Genomic DNA, 21256 nt, shown 5'->3' with positions numbered 1-21256 from the left:
TGGCCAGGCTGGTCTCGATCTCCTGACCTCGTGATCCACCCGCCTCGGCCTCCCAAAGTGCTGGGATTACAGGCGTGAGCCACCGCACCCGGCTAATGTTATTCACTTACAAGTGTAAATAGTTTTTAATTCCCAGTTTGATTGATTGCCACGGGAAGCTGCACTTTATTTAGAAGGGTGTTTTTAAATTTCAGGGAGGAGAGGAACACAGAGCAGAAGATACAAACTCTGTAACAGTCCTAAAACCTCCTTGGCAGCCTGGGCCGCGGTGGTCACTTTCTGACAATGTTCTGTGTTTGAAAAGAATGTGTATTCTCCACTGGGTAGCATTTTATATATATAATCAACCTTGCTAAATGTGTTTCTCAAGTCTTTCCAAATTTCCTTATCTGTGTCTCTCTGACTTGACATTTCTTGAGCTGTGTTGGACTCTCCAAGGACCGGATTTCAGCACCCCACGACTCCCTGCTATGATCTGACGCCAGCCCTAGCTCACAGCCCTGCAAATTCCTTCTAGAAACACAGCTGCCTGGGCCACGCTGGGAGTTGGGAGGGATGCAAGGCGGGGGGGCCCAGGGACTTGCCTCCTCTGGGCCAAGGGTCAGGGCTCCTGTTCCTGGCTACAGGCCAGAAGGAAAGTGTTCTCCACTTTCAGTTTCTAAGCCCCCAGGGAGGGGAGTCCATGCTTCAAGGCCTCTCAATGACTTTGGGCTGGAGGCCCAGAGGGTGGGGTGTGTCTGGATCAGGCAGAACTGAATTCAGTGTCTCCCACTGGCCACTGCCCCAAGACAGGAATTGGAGCCCTCGGCTGCCATGGAAACGGATCACCTGACCATTGCTAAGCAACCAGTGTCCAGCCTGGTAGGTCTGGAATCCCCAGGGACCAGGTGAGGCTGAGGAGGGTGGAGCGATGGGGGTGAGGACCTCATCTGGAAGACGAGGCATGGGGACTTCCCAGGGCCACACAGCTGGGGAGAGCTGGAGCTGAGATGCCACCAGCACCACACCCCAAAGCCACTCCAGAGCTGGGCTGCGGGGACCCCTCTGACAGCATCTGGGGCACTGCAGAGACCAAGCTGCCTCTGAGAACAGAAGGCTTTGGGAATCCAAACCACAGGGAGGCCCTAGGTCACACCACCAGGACAGCCATGAGAATGGGCTACAAACGCTGGTGAGGACGTGGAGAAACTGGGCCCTCGTCCACGACCTGTGGGAACGGGACGGTGCAGCCGCTGTGGAAAATGGCAGGTCCTCACTGAGCTCCACACAGTCGCCTCAGGACCCAGTAGTTCACTCCTACGTGTACACACAAAGGCCTCGAAAGCAGGGGCGTGAACAAATACTTGCAGACAAATTCCCCAGCATGCTACTCACAGCAGCCAAAGGGTAGAAACAGCCCAACTGTCTACAGATGGAAGAAGGGATAAACCCACCATGGCCCACCCAACCCGTGGAATAGTATTCAGCCATGAAAAGGAGTCAGGCTCTGACCCAGGCCACAGTGCCAATGCACCTTGGGGACATCACGCCCAGTGAGAGACGTCAGACACGGAACGCCACGTGCAGTGTGTGACCCCATTTCTTCTCTTTTCTTTCTTTCTTTTTTTGAGACAGAGTTTCACTCTTGTTGCACAGGCTGGAGAGCAGTGACGCGATCTCGGCTCACTGCAACCTCCGCCTCCCGGGTTCAAGTGATTCTCCTGCTTCAGCCTCCCAAGTATCTGGGATTACAGGCGTCTGCCACCACGTCCGGCTAATTTTTGTATTTTTAGCAGAGATGGGGGTTCTCCATGTTGGCCAGGCTGGTCTCGAACTCCTGACCTCAAGTGATCTGCCCGCCTCAGCCTCCCAAAGTGCCGGGATTACAGGTGTGAGCCACTGCACCCGGCCGTGTGATCTCATTTATATGAAATGTCCAGGACAGGCCAATCCAGAGACAGGAGGGGATGCGTGGGTGCCAGAGCTGGGGAGGGGATGGGGAGTGATGCTGACTGGGGAGGGGACGAGGGGGTGACAGCTGACTGGGGAGGGGACAGGGAGTGACGCTGACTGGGGAGGGGACAGGGGGGGTGACAGCTGACGGGGGAGGGGATGGGGGGTGACAGCTGATGGGGATGGGGCTTCTCTCCTCTTTCTTGTTTTTGAGACAGGGTCTTGGTCTGTCGCCCAGGCTGGAGTGCAGGGGTGCCATCATAGCTCATTGCAGCCTCAGTGTCCCGGGCACAGGTGAGCCTCCCATTAAGGTGGAATTTTATGGTCTGCAAATTATATCTCATAAAAGAAAAAGAGGCCGGGTGTGGTGACTCATGCCTGTGGGCTCAGCATTCTGGGAGGCCGAGGCAGGAGGATCGCTTGAGCCCAGGAGCTGGAGGCTGCAGTGGGCTGTGATGGCGTCGCTGCACTGCAGGCCGGGCGACAGAGTGAAACTCTTTCTCCAGAAAGTAAATAAATAAAAAGAAAAAGAGAGAGAGAAAGAGACTGGGGCTTTAGTGTGGAGCTTCCCTCCTCCTCCTGGGATCCCTGGCATCTCCCACAGCCTGTTTGCCTCTTGACCAATAGGAGGAGCCCTTAAAACCAAATTAGACCTCAGCACCGTCAGGACCCAACGCACCCAAGGTTTCCCAAAGCCCTCAGGACATGGCCCCGCCTGTCCCCCTGCCTCCAGGCAAAGCACCCTTCTCCTCCCTGGGTGAGCCCAGCTCCTCAACTCCCTGAGTAACCTGGTTCCCCTCACCCCTGCAGCCCGGCTCCCCTCACTCCTGCAGCCCGGCTCCCCTCACCCCTGCAGCCCAGCTCCCTTTACCCCTGCAGCCGGGTTCCCCTCACTCCTGCAGCCCGGCTACCCCTCACCCCTACAACCGGGTTCCCCTCACTCCTGCAGCCCGGCTCCCCCTCGCCCCTGCAACCGGGTTCCCCTCACTCCTGCAGCCCGGCTCCCCCTCACCCCTGCAGCCCGGCTCCCCCTCGCCCCTGCAGCCCGGCTCCCCCACGCCCCTGCAGCCTGCTCTCCCTCGCCCCTGCAGCCCGGCTCCCCTCACCCCTACAGGCCAGTTCCCCTCACCCCTACAGGCCGGTTCCCCTCACCCCTGCACCTCTCACCTCTGCAGCCTGGTTCCCCTCACCCCTGCAGCCTGGCTCCCCTCACCCCTGCAGCCGGGTTCCCCTCACTCCTGCAGCCCAGCTCACCCTCACCCCTGCAGACTGGCTCCCCTCATCCCTGCAGCCCGTCTCCCCTCACTCCTGCAGCCCAGCTCCCCTCACCCCTCCAGCCCAGCAAACTCCATCCTACCTCAGGGCCTCTGCAGGGGCTGCAGCTCTGCCAGGTGTGGTTCCCATGCACTGCGTGCCTCTGATAAGCCCCTGCTTGCCTCCTCTGGGAAGCTTCCCCCGGCCCCATCCTCGCCCTGTGAGACCTTCTCACAGCCCCCTGGATGTGCATTTTCTGTAGCTTCTGTCACACTAGTGATTCTTTTATTATTATTATTATTATTTTTTGTTAAGAGACAGGGTCTCACTCTGTTGCCCAGGTTGGAGTGCAGTGGTGTGATCACGGCTCACTACAGCCTCAACCTCCTGGGCCCAAGTGATCCCCCCATCTCAGCCTCCCAAGTAGCTGGGACCACAGGCACGTACCACCATGCCAGGGTAATTTTTTTTTTTTTTTTTTGGTAGAGACGGGGCCTTGCTATGCTGCCCAGGCTGGTCTCAAACTTCTCGGCTCAAGCGATCCTCCTGCCTCGGCCTCCCAAAGTGCTGGGACTAAAGGCATGAGCCCCTGTGCTAGCAGTAATTATTTAAATGAATTATTTAGGAGCTCCAAATGGAAGGGCCCGGTTTGCCACTCGGCGAGGACAGAAGCTGAATCTACCTCCGGATTTCCCTCCAGAGCCCGGCTGGGTACCTGGTGCCTGGCTCAGCTTTCAGGCAGCTTTCTGGAGTGGATGAATGATTGGGCAGTGGGCCCAGGGCCAAACGACCTCTGAGCCCAGCCGTGGGCCACAAAGGGTGAGGCCCTGGCCTGAACAGCGTCATCTGCTTCACATCAAATTGGGGTCCTAACTCTGGGGCAGACGCCCGACCCACAAGCTGGGAGCACACGTGTTTGGGGCTCTGGCCTGGGCGGAGGGAGGGCAGGGGCCGGGGAGCTCGTACCTTTGGTCTCGTCCTCGTAGACTTTGATGCCCTGAGGGAGCGGCTGCCGAGGGAGCAGCGTGGTGCTGGACAGCACCCTGGTCTCCCCTGTCACCTTGTCCTTCTCCACAGTGATCTCAACCGAGTACATGGCTGGCACGAGAGTCACGGGGTTACACCACGGCCTGCCTGCCCCCACACCCCCCGCCGGGCTGCGGCCAAGCCAGGGAGCGGGGAGCCAGCAGCGCAGAGCCAAGCAGCAATGGGGCAGGCGGAGCCAGGGATGCCTGGGCACCTTCTCGACACGGCCCTCCCCAGCTCTACATCCCTCCATAGCTCCCCAGTGCCCGAGGACGACCAGTCTGAACACTTCTCCTTGGCATTCGAGGCCCATCCTGCTGTCTGCCCAGATGGTCCTCGTCCCTGTCCTCTGCACTGTGTCCTCTGTTTGGCCACCAAACTCTTGTCTGTCAAGCTCAGGTTCCAGCCCAGCCCATCTGGAAAGCCTTCATTGTTCCCAGATCTTTTTAATTTTTTTGAGCTCTGTCACCCAGGCTGGAGCGCAGTGGTGTGATCTGGGCCCACCCTCGGTCCTAGCGATTCTCCTGCCTCAGCCTCCCGAGTAGCTGGGATTACAGGCACGTGCCACCACGCCCGGCTAATTTTTGTATTTTTAGTAGAGGCGGGGTTTCTCTATGTTGGTCAGGCTGGTCTCAAACTCCTGACCTCAGGTGATCCATCTGCCTTGGCCTCCCGAAGTGCTGGGATGACAGGCGTGAGCCACCGCGCCCGGCCTATTATTTAAATAGATACAGGGTCTCCCTCTGTTGGCCAGGCTGGAGTGCAGCAGCATGATCACAGCTCACTGCAGTCACAACCTTCCTGGCTCACGCCATTCTCCCACCTCAGCCTCCCAAGTAGCTGGGACCACAGGCGTGCGCCACCACACCCGGCTAATTTATTTATCTTTTTTGGAAATGGGGGTCTCACTATGTTGCCCAGGCTGGTCTCAAACTCCTGGGCTCAAGCAATCCTCCCAAAGCGCTGGGATTATAAACTCGAGCCCTCGAGCCCCACTATTCCTGGTTTCTCGGAGGAACAGCTGAATCACAGAGAGACCCTGCCTTGCCCGGGGTCACGGCCGAGACTGGGGCTCAGTCTGCAGACCCACAACCCCTGCCCCGACCATCCAAGCTCCCAGGACTCGACACCTCCTTCCAGCCGACGGTTGGACATGCCGTCATCTATTTAGACTCAGAATGAAGGAACCCTCCTGAGATAGTTGAACTTGCTGCTCATCGGGGCCCTAACTTCACAGCCAGCACCTCGCGCCTGCTCTGTAAAAATCATTCCTGCAGAAACCACACAGAGCCTGCATCCTAACAGCGACTGGTGGCTGCCCACCACCCCCAGGCCGGCTTGAAGATGCCAAGCACTGGAGATCAGGCACCTCCCAGAGACCCGGCCCCACAGTGGGAGCTGAACAGGGCTGCCAGGACTGGCCTGACCCGTGACGCTGCACCCCAGGTGCGGCCCGGCCTCAGGGCCTTTGCACAGGCTGTTCCCAATGCTTGGCACACCCTTCCCCCAGATAGCTGCATGTCCTGCTCCCTCACCACTTCTGAGGGGCCTCGGTCCCCATCGTGGGCAGCCCTGCCATCGCCTGGCCCCTCAGCCCCCACAGCCACCGTTTCCCTCCTCCTACCCAACCTCGACCATCAGGCCCGGCTGCGGCTCTGGACTCTGCTCTGCGCCAGGGACCTCGCCCAGGCACTGGGCTCTAATCTCCCGCACACCCATCCCCACCTGGACCTTGACCTGGACTCAGCCCCTATCCACAGGAGCCCCACTCTCACACGTCCATAACGCTACTCCCGATCTGCCCCCGACACCTGCCCCAACCCTGGCTCTTCCCACCCACTGGGGGCAGCTCAGTCCTCCCTGACTCTTTTTTTTTTGACATAAAGTTTTGCTCTTGTTGCCCAGGCTGGAGTGCAGTGGCGTGATCTCAGTTCACTGCAATCTCTGCCTCCCAAGTTCAACCGATTCTCCTGCGTAATGCTCCCGAGCAGCTGGGATTACAGGCGCCTGCCACCACGCCCAGCTAATTTTTTGTATTTTTAGTAGAGACAGGGTTTCACCGTGTTAGCCAGGATGGTCTCGATCTCCTGACCTCATGATCTGCCCACCTCGGCTTCCCAGAGTGCTGGGATTCCACACATGAGCCACCCCACCTGGCTAATTTTTGTATTTTTAGTAGAGACAGGGTTTCACCGTGTTGCTCAGGCTGGTCTTGAACTCCTGACCTCAAATGATCTGCCTGCCTTGGCCTCCAAAGGCGCTGGGATTACAGGCGTGAGCCACTGTGCCCGGCCAGTCCTCCCTGACACCTCGTTTCCCCTCAAACCCTGGGGGCTCCACCTTCAGAACACAAGGAACCGCCCACTGCTCGCCCCTCCACGGCCCATCCCAGCCTCCTCCCCCAGCAGCCCTGTCCCCTCCACCTGGCACCGCCCGCGGTCTGTTCTCCCGGCAGTCACCAGACGGCGTAGGTGAGCACGGAGTCGGGGCGGTCCCGGCTTTGCCTGCAGCCCCCAGTGGTTCCTGCCTCCCTCCGGGGAAAAGCCCATGTCCCCTCCGCCCTCTCCCCCTCCTCAGGCTGCTCCAGCCACGCGGACCTCCTGGCCGTTCCTCCAACACCCCAGGTGCAGTCCTGCCCCGGGGCCTTTGCACTGGCTGTGCCCTCTGCCTGGAACACCTTCCTCTGGATAGCTGCGTGCCTTGCTCCCTCAGCACCTCTGGGTCTTTGCTCAGACGTCACCTCTTACGTTGAACGCTCCCCTCCCCTGAGCCCTCTGGTTCAAATTCTTCCTCCAGCTCAACGTCCTTGGCCTCACTTTTCCACCGTAGTAGAGGCTGTGGCCCTCATTAGAATACCGTCTCCCCCAATGCCTGGCACACAGCAGGCGCTTGAAAGGCATTTCGGGTGAAGGGATGACTGTTTTTCAACCCTATATCCCTGCACAGCCTCAGCCCTCCACCCCAGACAGCTAGTCCAGAGCTGCCCACACTGTTGAGCAGGTTGCGCACTGCACAAAGTCAGTGGCCACGGGGATCAGCGGGGGACCTGGGCCTCGGTATCTGCCAGGGCTGGTCTCACTGGCACAGACGCCCACAGGCACCACCTGCTCTGACAAATGCCTCTGTCTGCTGCATCCTGGGGCAACCCCCACCCGGGGCCATGCTGGAGACCTGGGCCTCCACCTCCGGGTGGCTCTCCTTCCTTCCAGCCCTGTCCCGTCCTGGCCAGCCACCCCAGAGTCCTTCTTCACCTCCCTGCCTTGCTGCTTTTTCTGAGACGGAGTCTTGCTCTTGTCGCCCAGGCTGGAGTGCAGTGGCACGATCTCGGCTCACTACAAACTCCGCCTCCCAGGTTCAAGCGATTCTCCTGCCTCAGCGTCCCGAGTAGCTGGGATTACAGGTGTGCACCACCACACCTGGCCAATTTTGTATTTTAGTAGAGATGGGGTTTCACCATATTGGCCAGGCTGGTTTTGAACTTCTGACCTCAGGCGATCCACCCGCCTCGGCCTCCCAAAGTGCTGGGGTGGGTTACAGGTGTGAGCCACCACACCCGGCCCTCTGCCTTGCTTCTGTGCTGTTCCAGCTCACTCCCATAGCAGTGGTTTTGCCGACTGCGATGATTTCTCATTATTGGGCTCCTGTCCTGTGCCGGGCCCCAGGATGGCCTACCGAGGTCCCACCCCTCTGGCAGGTGGAGAAATTCAAGGCAGCAGACCAGGGGTTCGAGCCTGACTTGAGTACCGTGTGGCACTCAGCATCAACCCCGACCTTCCCCTGCTTCTTGGAAGTGCAGCAGTGCTGGGGACCTGGCTTGGTTGCCTCCAGGGACGGGGCGCCCACTTTCTCCCTGGGCAGCCAGTCCTACTGCCCGAGGACCGGAGCAGGTAAGATTTGCAGCGAGCGTGTTCAGGCGTGAGCACCACCCCCCGCAGGCCCCAGGAGGGAGTCGTGAGGTTAGGATGGAATGAAAGCCGTGAGGTCGCGTCGGTTAGAGCCGCCATGCGTGAGGCCCGTCTTCTCAGGGAAGCGTGGGCCGGCGTGGGACCAGGGCAACAAAGCAGAGGGGGCCCCCACCCCAGGCTCGGAGCCTCGGCCTCGGTCCAGCCGCCACCCCCGTAACCACAGCCCCGTCAGACGCTGCGGAGAACAGGTCGGTGTCGCCCCCGTCCCACCCGGCCCCCCGGTCCGAGACTTGGTCCCTGACGGCGGCTGGATCTGGGGCCCAGAGCCTGGGGGCCAACCCACCTGCCTTCATCATGGGGGAGCCGTCAACCGTCCTCATGGGCGTATTGGAGACTCGCTTGTCTGCACAGGAGGTGGAAGTGGAGAGAGAGATGGGGGTCAGAGGAGAGGTCACACGGACCCCCCAGACAGCCCAACGCCCCTTCACACAAGTGCATCCGGACCCCCACATGCACCTTGGCCTTTGACACCCAGACCCCACCCAGACACAGGAACCTGGGCCCCCAGACATCCAGACAAGCACCTGGGCCCTCAGACACACAGATCCTACCCAGACACCCAGACAGGCACCTGGGCCCCCAGACACACAGACCCCACCGAGACACCCAGATACAGGCACCTGGGCCCCCAGACACACAGACCCCACCGAGACACCCAGATACAGGCACCGAGACACCCAGATACAGGCACCTGGGCCCCCAGACACAGGCCGCCAGACACACAGACCCCGCACAGACACAGGCACCTGGACCCCCCCGAGACCTCTAGAAAATCCCACAGGCAGCCTCACAGTTCATTCCTCGTCCTCAGCCCAGTGATTTTCACAAAATCCCTGAGAGGCCTGTCTGGATTTTTTTAATGATTAATTTTTAATTCTACAGTAAGACAAGGAGACACTCTCCTTATGAATAATTAACACACAACAAACCAGGCCAGAAGCACTTCAAACGCCAGTATCAATCCCGGCTGATGGCTGTCCCGCTATCGATACAGAAGCGGACACGTTCCATGAAATGCATTTTACAGTGTCCTGCTCTGTCGCCCAGGCTGGGGTGCAGTGGTGCGATCACAGCTCAACCTCCTGGGCTCAAGCGATCCTCCCACCTCAGCCTCCCGAGCAGCTGGGACTACAGGCGCGCAGCACACCCGGCTAATTTTTTTGAATTTTTAGTAGAGATGGGGTTTCACTATGTTGGCCAGGCTGGTCTCGAACTCCTGACCTCAAGGGATCCACCTGTCTCAGCCTCCCAGAGCGCTGGGGTTACAGGCCTGAGCCACTGGGCCTGGCTGGTGGCTAATTTTTTTATGTTTGGCAGAGACACGGTCTCTCTGTGTTGCCCAGGATGCTCTTGAACTCCTGGGCTCAAGCAGTCCTCCTGCCTCAGCCTCCCAAAGTGCTGGGATTACAGGCATGAGCCACCGCATCCGGCTAATTGTCTTTGCATTTTTTCAGTAGACACTGAGTTTCGCCATGTTGGTCAGGCTGGTCTCGAACTCCTGACCTCAGGTCATCTACCCGCCTCGGCCTCCCAAAGTGCTGGGATCAGAGGCGTGAGGCACCCAGCAGCTTAGTTTGTAGCTTCACTCCCCGCCCTGCCATCCCCTCTCTGGCCACCAGAGTGCGCCGAGGGCCCACGAGTTCCTTCCAGAAGCCCTACCTTTGGGCGTGCCCACCGGCGTCTGCAAGAAAGAAGAGAGAAGAAGGGTCAGGGGCGTCAGCATCCCCGGGAAGACGAAGGGGAGCCACGGGGTCAGGAGCCTGGGGAGGGCCTGGCACAGTGGGTGACGTCATACGCACCCGCTTCTCATCCTATCCTCTTGGGGCTCTGGCCAGAAACACAGAAGTCATCTTTCTTTTTTCTTCTTTTTGAGACGGAGTTTCGCTCTTGTCGCCCAGGCTGGAGTGCAATGGGGCAATCTCAGCTCACTGCAGCCTCCGCCTCCTGGGTTCAAGCGATTCTCGTGCCTCAGCCTCCCCAGTAGCTGGGATTACAGGCCTGCGTCATCGCACCTGGCTAATTTTGTATTTTTAGTAGAGACGGGGTTTCTCCATGTTGGCCAGGCTGGTTTCGATCCCCTGACCTCAGTGATCCGCCCGCCGCGGTCTCCCAAAGTGCCAGGATTACAGGCGCGAGCCACCACGTCCGGTCCATCTCGTTTCTTCCCTCCCTCCCCACATGCCCCCGCATCAGCAGCTCCCGCAGGCCGCCCTGAATCCAGCCGGCTCCTCCGTGCCCCCTCCAGTCTCGTCCACTCCTGCTCTCAAGCGATCCTCCTGCCTTGGCCTCCTGGGAGCCACTGCTCGAGGCCCAGGGTCTAGTGTCTCCTGTCTGAGCCCGTTCTGCCCTGCATGGTCAGACCCTGCACACAGGCCCCTCTCCCTGAACTGTGCCCCGGCCTCCCTGGTCTTGCTGTTTCTGGGACACACTCCTGTCTCAGGGCCGTGGTGTCTGATGCTCCCTCACTGCACTCTTCCCTCATCACGTCACTGGGTGTGCCCGTCAGGAAGGCAGGGGCCATGCATGTGTATTGCTGGGTCTCCCAAGCCAGCACTAGTCCATGCTCAATCACCCTTCAGGGAAAAGCACCTGGAGAACTCCTATTCAACCTTCAAAACCCACTTCCTTGGCCGGGCGCGGTGGCTCATGCCTGTAATCCCAGCACTTTGGGAGGCCGAGGCGGGCGGATCACCTGAGGTCAGGAGTTCGAGACCAGCCTGACCAACATGGTGAAACCCCATCTCTACTAAAAACACAAAAATTAGCCAGGTGTGGTGGTGGGCACCTGTATTCCCAGATACGCAGGAGGCTGAGGCAGGAGAATCACTTGAACCTGGGAGGTGGAGGTTGCAGTGAGCTGAAATTGTGCCACTGCACTCTGGCCTGGGCGACAGAGTGAGACCCTGTGTCAAAAACAACCAGGCCAAGTAAGGTGGCTCATGCGTGTAATCCCAGCAATTTGGGAGGCTGAGGTGGGGGGATCACCTGAGGTCAGCAGTTTGGGACCAGCCTGGCCAACATGGGGAAACCTCGTCTCTACTAAAAATACCAACAACTTGGCTGGGCGCGGTGGCAGGCAGGCGCCTGTAGTCCCAGCTACTTGGGAGGCTGAGGCAGGAGAATCGCTTGAACCCGGGAGGTGGAGGTTGACTGTACCACTGCACTCCAGCCTCGGCAACAGAATGAGACTCTCGTCTCAAAAAACAACAAAAACAAAAAAACACTATGGCCACACCCACCAGCACCGGGTCTCCTGCTGTTCCCTGAGCCCTTCCGATGCCCCCAGGTGAGTCTCCTGCTGTTCCCTAAGCCCTTCTGATGCCCCCAGCGGTGGCTGCTCCGATTACTCCCCCATCTTACAGATGGGGAAACTGAGGCCCAGCGAGGCGAAACCACGTGTCCTGGCTCACACAGCTGGGAAGTGGCTCCGGTGAGCTTGAAATCAAGCGCCTGGCTCTAGTCTGTGCCTGTCCCCTCAGCTACGCTGACATGGAAGGGCTAGGGTCTTGCTCTGGGGCCAGCAGGAGTGGGTGCCTGGGGATCCACCCCCCCGCAGTCACCCCCTTACCTGCTGTGAATTCATCACCACCTCTGTCTTGCGCTCCTCCTTGGCTGGACTCGGGGCTGGGGCCCGGACCGGGCTCGGGGCCGCTGCGTTCTCCTTCGCGGCAGCTGGGGCAGAGTCTCCACGCTCCAGCCCCTCAATTTCCTTCTCCAACCTGGGGAGAGGGTGTGCATGTGAGGGTGACTCCTGCATCCCCGGTGGGGCTCTGGGCACCTTCCGTACGACAGCTCCCGAATTGTCTTTTTTTTGAGACAGATTCTCGCTTTTGTTGCCCAGGCCGGAGTGCAGTGGCATGATCTTGGCTCGCTGCAACCTCCACTTCCCGGGTTCAAGTGATCCTCCTGCCTCAGGGTCTCGCGTAGCTGGGATTACAGGCGTGCACCACCACACCCAGCTAATTTTTTGTATTTTTAGCAGAGACGGGGTTTCACCATGTTGGCCAGGCTGGTCTTGAACTCCTGACCTCAGGTGATCTGCCCGCCTCGTCCTCCCAAAGTGCTGGGATCACAGGCGTAAGCCACCGCACTCGGCGTAGCTCTCCGAATTTAAGGCTCCCAGGCAGCCCCAAGAGGCATCGTGCTCTTTCATGATGGGGGAAACTGAGGCACGGAGTGCAAAAGCCACACAGCCAGAAGGTAGCAGAGGCGGGATCCAAACCAGGGCTGGCTCCCTGTGTCCCCTGACCCCCGGCCTGTGCTGTTTATGTCATTGTCTGTATCAAATGAACTCTCCTTTCCCGCTCAAATTTGCGTATTTTAACAGGAAACTTTATCTCACCAGGGAAACTGGAAAAACCATGTCACTTTCCAAGTATTAGAAGATAACGGGACAAACAGATCCAGGAAAACAAAACCGGGATATGAAATCCCAGCCCCGGGGTTTGGCAAGGGCAGGCGGCATTCACGGCAGCTCAGCCCCAGCCCGAGGACAGGACAGACCAGGGCTGAGTCTGTAGGTCTGACAAGGTGGGCCCAGGCTGGCAGGTTGGACACAGAGCCAGACCTGTGTCCCCCCCAACCAGAAGAGGGGTCCAGCCCACAGTCCGCCTGGAGGGCTTCCTGCAAGAGGTGTCTGGGAGCCCACAGTCAGCCTGGAGGGCTTCCTGCAGGAGGTGCCTGGGAGCCCACAATCAGCCTGGAGGGCTTCCTGCAGGAGGTGCCTGGGCAGAGCCCCTGAGCGGGCAGAAGGTCGGTAGTGGAGACCCAGAGCAGCTCAGTTTCAGCACCTGAGCAGCGAGTTGCCCTGGGGAGAGGTGAAGCCGAGGCCTCTGAAAGCAAACTAGGCCTCAAGCCAGGTCTTCACCCTCCATCGAGGGGCCTGAGCCTGTGCCCACTAGGGTTGCGTGAAAAGAACCCCAGCATGCCCAGCCCCCACGGCCAGTAACTCCCACTGCCTTTGCCCAGATGTCTGACCGTCCACCCCTCTGCAGACAGGGCCAGGCCTGTCTCAGCCCCACCTCTGTCTGAACATCCCATCCAGCCCAGGGACACAGCTGGTGCTTAATGTTTGCTGGAATTAAGATGCACAGTGGGGCCAGGCGCGGTGGCTCACGCCTGTAATCCCAGCACTTTGGGAGGCAGAGGTGGGCGGATCAGCTGAGGTTGGGAGTTCGAGACCAGCCTGACCAACATGGTGAAACCCCATCTCTACTAAAAATGCAAAATTAGCCGGGCGTGGCGGGCGCCTATAATCCCAGCTACTCCGGAGGCTGAGGCAGGAGAATGGCGTGAACCCATTTTGCAGTGAGCCAAGATTGCGCCACCACACTCCAGCCTGGGCGACAGAGCGAGAATCCTTCTCAAAAAAAAAAAGATGTATCGTGGGATTTTTGCCTCCCTGGTTCACAGGTGAGGAAACTGAGGCCCAGGGAGTGGGTAACACTCGGCTCATTCCAAGGCCCCAAACCCACCAGAACTGCCCCACCCTGTCCATACCTTCCTTTTTTTAGACAGATTCTCACTGTGTCCCCCAGGTTGGAGTGCAGTGGCGAGATCTTGGCTCAAGGCAACCTCTGCCGCCCAGGTTCAAGCGATTCTCCTGCCTCAGCCTCCCGAGTAGCTGGGATTACAGGCGCCTGCCACTAATCGAGCTAATTTTTGTATTTTTAGTAGAGACTGGGTTTCGCCATCTTGGCCAGGCTGGTCTCAAATTTCTGACCTCAGGTGATCCTCCCGCCTCGGCCTCCGAAAGTGCTGTGATTACAGGTGAGAGCCCCACCCAGGCCAGCATGTCCATGCCTTTATTTTTATTTATTTATTTATTTTTTGAGGCTGAGTCTCACTTTGTCGCCCAGGCTGGAGTGCAGTGGCACGATCTTGGCTCACTGCAAGTTCCACCTCCCGGGTTCACGCCATTCTCCTGCCTCAGTCTCATGAGTAGCTGGGATTACAGGCACCCGCCATCAAGCCCGGCTAATTTTTTTGTATTCTTAGTAGAGACGGGGTTTCACTGTGTTAGCCAGGATGGTCTCAATCTCCTGACCTCGTGATCCACCCACCTCGGCCTCCCAGAGTGCCGGGATTACAGGCGTGAGCCACCGCACCCGGCCTATTTATTTTTATTTTTTTTTGAGACGGAGTCTCGCTCTGTCACCCAGGCTTGAGTGTAGTGGTGCAATCTTGGCTCGCCACAACCTCTGCTTCCCACGTTCAAGTGATTCTCCTGCCTCAGCCTCCGGAGTAGCTGGGATTACAGGCTGGGCACCACCACACCAGGCTAATTTTTGTATTTTTAGTAAAGATGGGGTTTCACCATGTTGGTCAGGCTGGTCTCGAACCTCTGATCTCAAGTGATCCTCCCGCCTCGGCTTCCCAAAGTGCTGGGATCAGGGGCGTGAGCCACCGCGCCCGGCCTGTCCATGCCTTAACACACCCCGCCCGGGAGGGAAGTCCATCCCTCCGAACACCCCCAGCATGCTTTCTTCAAAGCAAATGGGCAGAACTGGGCAGGGAGGGGCCCCCACGGGGGTCAGAACCCGGCGTCCGGGCGGGGCCCGCGAGGTCCGTGTGATCCGGCCGGGCTCCCGCCTCTGGGCCCCTTCCCTGGCCAGGGCAGACGTTTGGAATCTTGGTCGTCATTTCCCTCCACCGTGACCCTGCTGTCCCAGAGCAGAGCCTGGGCCTCCCGCCCTCCGGAAACTCCAGGCCTTTGGTCCCAGCCCCCACAGGGATTGCCACTTTCCCCATCCTGTCCCCACCCGAGCTTCCTGAGGGCCCAGCTGCTCTGCATCCATCCCGTTCGAACCACGGGAGCGCTTGCCCGCCAGCTGGGCTGGCGCCAGGAAGCCCCCAGAGAGGCCAATGCCGGCAACACCCAGCTCCAGGGGCCCACGAGCTCGACGCCACGTCCCCCGCTGGCCAGCTCCAGGGACCCAGGAGTTCGACGCCACGTCCCCTGCTGGCCAGCTCCAGGGACCCAGGAGCTCGACGCCACGTCCCCCGCTGGCTCAAACGAGGGCGGTGGGAAGGGAAAGGGGTGTCTCCCTGCCCGAGGCCACGCAGCCAGCCTCTGCCCCCAGCAAGCTGCCCCAGGCCCAGGTGGAAGCCCCGACCTGTCCCGTCCTGCGTCCCCCTCAAAGCACAGTGGGTCCTGGCCTGCCCCGTCCACGCATCTCCCTCAAAGCACACTGACGACTCCTCCCAGCCCACACCCTCCCATGAGCCGGCGGCCCTCGAGGCCCCACCCAGCCCGGTTGCACCCACGCCGCAGCCCCCACCTGGACACCGAGTCCTCCAGCAGCCGTGTCTTCTGCTCGTCCTCCTGCATCTGCCTCCTCAGGTCCTCATCCCCCTCTGAGGCCGAGGACGGCGTCCCCTCCAGCAGCCAGCGCTCCCGCAGGGCCTTGGACTGAGCAGCAGGGTCCAGGTCAGGGTCGGGGGCAGGACCAGGGCCGGGTTTGGGGTCAGGATCAGGGTTGGGCAGGAGTCCGGGGCTGGGTCACCTCCGCCCCACTGCCGCCTGCGCTCCCTGACCCTGGGTCCCGGCCCTGCTCGTACCTTCAGGTGCTGCAGCTGCCTCCGCTCGTCCTCCAGCTGCCGGCGTTTGTTCTCGATCTCCGCCTGCCGCTTCCGCTTCTCCTGTGGGGAAGGCCGGGCGGGGTCGGGGCCGGGAGTGGGGGTCCTGGAGACCCCCCCACACCCACGCGAGGCTCTGCCCAGCGCGACCCTGCTTCCTCCCTCCGGGGATCCACATGGCCCACTGGCTCCCAGGTGACAGCGGATCGCACCACTGTACTCCTGCCCGGGCAGCAGCGCAAGACCCTGTCTCAAAAATCAATGACTGGCCGGGCACGGCGGCTCACGCCTGTAATCCCAGCACTTTGGGAGGCCAAGGCGGGAGGATCACTTGAGTTAAGGAGTTCGAGACCAGCCTGGCCAACATGGTGAAACCCCATCTCTACTAAAAATACAATAATTAGCCCAGCGTGGTGGCAGCCACTCGTAATCCCAGCTACTCAAGAGGCTGAGGCAGGAGAGTCACTTGAACCCGGGAATCGGGCCACGACCCAGGAGGGTCGGGTCACAAAGAGGGGTCTGTGGACACCAAGAGGGCCTTCTTGGGCCAGAGGCCACCAAGATGGCACCAAAGCACATCTGTGCTCCCACCACCAATGTTTAATTTCCTGCAGGATGAGGGCAAGGCTCCAGGGAATGCCAGCCTCAGTTTCCCCACCGACCCATCAGGCAGAGCGAGGCCGGGGGTCCAGGAGCTACTGACTCAGGGGGTCTCCACTTTCATTCTCTGCGGGTCAGCAGGATCCAAGTTTCCCAAGCAAATAACTCACCACCCACCATGCCCTGGTTCCAGGTCCTAGGACAGGCCCGGGACCCGAGACCCCAGGTCCCCCCACCTCCCCACCCCGACCACACTGTCTGCGGGGCAGCGGAAACTCACTGCAATGGCCTGTAGCCGCTCCTGCTGGGACGTGGTCTCTGCCACCAGGACCCTGCGGGAGGGAGATAAGGTCAAGCTCTGGTTCACTGAGCCCTGCTGTCCGTCAGATGCGGTTCAAATCCCAGCTCTGCCTCTTCCCCTAGGGGTAACCAGGGCAAGGGATTTCACCTCGGAACCCCAGTTTCCCCTTCTGTAAAGTGGGGCCCTCCCTGTCCCCTCAGCGGCCAAGGAAGCCAGGACGGGAGGGGACGAGGCTTTGCCTAGTGACCAGGAAGCGTTTGGGGAGAAGGGGACATTGAGGCAGGGCCACCAAGGATGCATAGGAGTTCACCAGGCCAGAGAAGGGTGTTTCAGGAAGAAGGAAGTGTATCACCTCCTGGCCCAGACCAGAAGACGGATCGGGACAGTCCTCTCCACACCCTCCTGCCCACCAAGACCTACTCTGCAGCCCCAGGAGGGGCAAACAGAGGATGAAAGACCCACCAGACCCACCTCCCAAGCCTGGGCTTGCAAAAGCCCAGAGAGGGAGATGAGCCTCCCAAGGACGCACAGCAAAGGATCCAAGTCTGGATTCAACCCCAGACTCACTCTTATCCAATCATTGTGGGTTTTTTTGTTTGTTTTTTGAGATGGAGTCTTGCTCTGTCTCCCAGGCTGGAGTGCAGTGGCGGGATCTCAGCTCACTGCAGCCTCCGCCTCCCGGGTTCAAGCGATTCTCCTGCCTCAGCCTCCTGAGTAGCTGGGATGACAGGCGCCTGCCACCATGCCCAGCTAATTTTTGTATTTTTAGTAGAGATGGGGTTTCACCACGTTGGCCAGGCTGGTCTCAAACTCCTGACCTCAGGTGATCCGCCCGCCTCGGCCTCCCAAAGTGCTGGGATTACAGGCATGAGCCTCCGCGCCCGGCCCAATCATTGTCTTTTGAAAACAGCCCACCCAGTGCAGCTGTAGCCTCACCTCCCAGGGCTGGTATGCAATAGGCGCTTAACAAATATCACGGGGCAGCTGAGGCAGGCGGATCACTTGAGGTCAGGAGTTCGAGACCAGCCTGGCCAACAAGGCGAAACCTCGTCTCTACCAAGAAATACAAAAATTAGCTGGGCATGGAGGCTGAGGCAAAAGAATTGCTCCCAGCTACTCCGGAGGCTGAGGTGGGAGAATTGCTTGAACCAGGGAGGTCGAGGCTGCAGTGAGCCGAGATCACGCCACTGCACTCCAGCCTGGGCAACAGAGTAACACACTCTCACAAAACAAAACAAAAGCAAAACCACGGCTGCTCATGCCCGTAATTTTAGCATTTTGGGAGGCCGAGATGGGAGGATCGCTCCAGCCCAGGAGTCTGAGACCAGCCTAGGCAATCTAGTAAGACCCCATCTCTACCAAAAATAAAAATTAAAAAAATTGTCAGGGTGTGGCGGTGTGCGCCTGTAGTCCCAGCTATTCGGGAGGCTAAGGGGGGAGGATTGCTTGAGCCTGGGAGGTTCAGGGGGCAGTGAGCCGTGACCCCACCACCTTACTCCAGCCTGGGCAGCAGCACGAGACACCGTCTCAAAAATGAATGAATGGCCGGGCGTGGTGGCTCACGCCTGTAATCCCAGCACTTTGGGAGGCCGAGGCGAGGGATCACGAGGTCAGGAGTTCTAGACCAGCCAGGCCAACATGGTGAAACCCCATCTCTACTAAAAATAAAAAAATTAGCCGGGCATGGTGACGGGCAACTGTAATCCCAGTTACTTGGAGGCCAAGACAGGAGAATCACTTGAACCAGCGAGGCGGAGGTTGCAGTGAGACGAGATTGTGCCACTGCACTCCAGCCTGGACAACAAGAGCAAAACTCTGCCTCAAACAAACAAAAAATAATGAATGAATGAATGAATGAATACCAGTGTTGCCGGATACGCCTGAAGGGACAGGGCTTCCTGCCTCAAAGATATAGGGCCAGGCCGGGTGCGGTGGCTCACGCGTGTAATCCCAGCACTTTGGGAGGCCGAGTTGGGCGGATCACCTGAGGTCAGGAGTTTGAGAACAGCCTGACCAACATGGTGAAACCCTGTCTCCACTAAAAAATACAAAAATTAGCCGGTCGTGGTGGTGGGCACCTGTCATCACAGCTACTCAGGAGGCTGAGGCAGGAGAATCGCTTGAACCCGGGAGGCGGAGGCTGCAGTGAGCTGAGATCCCGCCACTGCACTCCAGCCTGGGTGACAGAGTGAGACTCTGTCTCAAAAAAAGAAGAAAAAAAAATGAATGAATGGCCGGGCGCGGTGGCTCACGCCTGTAATCCCAGCACTCTGGGAGGCTGATGCAGGCGGATCACCTGAGGTCAGAAGTTCGAGACCAGCCTCGCCAACATGGTAAAACCCCATCTCTACCAAAAATACAAAAATTAGCTGAGCGTGATGGCAGGCACCTGTAAAACCAGCTACTTGAGGAGCTGAGGCAGGAGAATTGACTGAACCCAAGAGGTGGAGGTTGCAGTGAGCAGAGATCACGCCACTGCATTCCAGCCAGGGCAACAAAGCGAGACTCCGTCAAAAACAAAACAAAACAAAACAACAAAAACAAAAACGCAAGGCGCACCGAGCCCTAGACTGGGGCTGAGCTTGGCCTCGACCTTCCCAACAACCCTCAGGCTTCCAAGGCTGTTGCAGCGAGGCAAGGAGAGGACCGTGGGGGGTGGCGATGGGTGTTCCCAAACTCAAGTAGGGGATTTCTGGAGAATCGGTCTCATGTCCCAAACAATGCCAGGGCTCTGGGCGGCATCAACAGGGGGAGGCCCAGGCTGACGGGCAGGGCCTGGCGGGAACCAGGGGTGAGGGGTTGGGAGACAGGTTCCCCCAGCCCCCCAACATCTTATCTTCCCAGAGACTGAAATTACAGCCCGCCCTTCGTGTGTGCCGCCACCCCCAGCCCTCTCAGCCTGGTGTCAGGGCCCAGAGCCAGCCCTGCCTCCAAAGAGCCCTCGCGCCTCTCTGGGCCTCAGTTTCCCCATCCACGCAAACATGGAGGCACAGATGCCTGCAGTTCTAAGGCCTCCTATGACGTCCCCCTTGTGCCCCCGTCCCCTCCCCCAGTTCAGCAGAGAAAATGAAACTGCACAGTGCACTGGCTCACCCCCAGCCCCGGCCTGGAAGGCTGCTCCGGGTCAAGACCTCCCTGGAGCCCGAGACGCCCCACCTGCCCACCCCACTCGGGTTCGGTTTCCTGGCCCTGCTGGGGCCTGTGAAGTTGTCCGGCTCCCATGCCCCAGAGGTGACCCCACCGGCTCCTCCCTTCCTGACAGGTGACACCTACCCTTCCCGGTGCCTCCCAGGGGCCCGGGAACACCAGCTGCACCCTCTGTGGCTTTCCCTTCTCCCTCCTCAGGGAGGCTGGGTTCAGCTGCCTTCACCGGGTGGGATTCAGGAAAGGCTTGATCCAGCTTTCTGGCTTGGGGGCCCTTCCTGAACAGCCAGATCAGCTGGAGTTCTGGGTCAGCCCCACAGCAACTGGTGATGCAGGCAGTGAACCAGACACTGTGCGTTCCCTTGAGGCCCGGGCCCTCGATTCCTGCCTACCCTACGTTCCCCACCCTAGCCCAGGCCTCTAGTGTTCCCTGCCAACTCCCCGCCCCCTCACAGCTCCCTCTCCACCCGCCAGCCAGAGGCAGCTTCTCAGAAAGAGAATCAAACCCTAGGCCAGGTGTGGTGGCTCAAGCCTGTAATTCCAGCATTTCAGGAGGCCAAGGCCAGTGGATTGCTTGAGCCCAGGAGTTCGAGACCAGCCTGGGCAACATAGCAAGAGGCTGTCTCTACAAAAATAACTAACTAACTAACTAAATAAATAAATAAAAAGCCAGGTGTGGTGGTATGTCCCTGTGGTCCCAGCTACTTGGGAGGCTGAGGCAGGAGAATGGCGTGAACCTGGGAGGCGGAGCTTGCAGTGAGCTGAGATCGTGCTACTGCACTCCAGCCTGGGCGACAGGGTGAGACTCCGTCTCAAAAAATATATATTAAAAAATAAAAATTTTAAAAAATGGGCCAGGTACGGTGGCCCACGCCTGGAATCCGAGCACTTTGGGAGGCAGGCGGGTGGATCACCTGAGGTCAGGAGTTTGAGACCAGCCTGACCAACATGGAGAAACCCCATCTCTGCTAAAAATACAAAATTAGCCAGGCATGGTGGCACATGCCTGTAATCCCAGCTACTCGGGAGGCCGAGGCAGGAGAATCACTTGAACCTGGGAGGCGGAGGTTGTGGTGAGCCGAGATCACGCCACTGCACTCCAGCCTGGGTGACAGAATGAAACCCTATCTCAAAATAATAATAGTGATAATTAATCAGACCCTGTCCCTCTCCAGCTCTAGAGGCTCCCTGGCTCCCATCAGCCCTTCGAGGAACCCCCAGGTCGGCCCCTTCACTTCCCCCCGGTCGGCCTATTCCTGCAGGGCACCCCTGGCTATGCACCAAGCCTCCTACCCCAGGGCTTCTCACACACGGTTCCCCCTGCCCGGCACCCTCTTCCCATGGCTGGAAGCCACGTCCAGGGAGGGCACAGCGTGGCCCTGGGCAGAGCCAGATTGGAACAACAACCGCCCAGCCCCGGGCCACCCCACAGTCCTGGTTTCCAGCTCTAAGTGGG

General features: G+C 59.2%; 1 protein-coding gene across 7 annotated transcripts in view; it reads right to left on the bottom strand.

Annotated features, from left to right (window-relative positions):
* Positions 1-21256, bottom strand: part of PALM (paralemmin) — a 37919-nt gene that overhangs the window by 4113 nt on the left and 12550 nt on the right. For 4 of the 7 annotated variants that reach the window (XM_054473535.2, XM_054473536.2, XM_054473534.2 and 1 more), the window contains exons 2-8: positions 16636-16687; positions 15738-15818; positions 15458-15588; positions 11746-11896; positions 9837-9858; positions 8461-8520; positions 4153-4284 (exon numbers count right to left, since the gene is read on the bottom strand). In XM_054473535.2, coding sequence (XP_054329510.1) covers positions 4153-4284; positions 8461-8520; positions 9837-9858; positions 11746-11896; positions 15458-15588; positions 15738-15818; positions 16636-16687 — 629 coding nt within the window. Of the gene's footprint in view, positions 1-4152; positions 4285-8460; positions 8521-9836; positions 9859-11745; positions 11897-15457; positions 15589-15737; positions 15819-16635; positions 16688-19929; positions 20395-21256 lie in introns of those variants that run through there. The other 3 variants (XM_054473539.2, XM_054473538.2, XM_063658506.1) reach the window with 2 other exon arrangements.

Source organism: Pongo pygmaeus, chromosome 20, assembly GCF_028885625.2.
Source record: "Pongo pygmaeus isolate AG05252 chromosome 20, NHGRI_mPonPyg2-v2.0_pri, whole genome shotgun sequence".
NCBI lineage: Eukaryota > Metazoa > Chordata > Mammalia > Primates > Hominidae > Pongo > Pongo pygmaeus.
The sequence above is the reverse complement of the archived record's forward strand: the minus strand, read 5'-3'. Positions and strand labels throughout refer to the sequence as shown.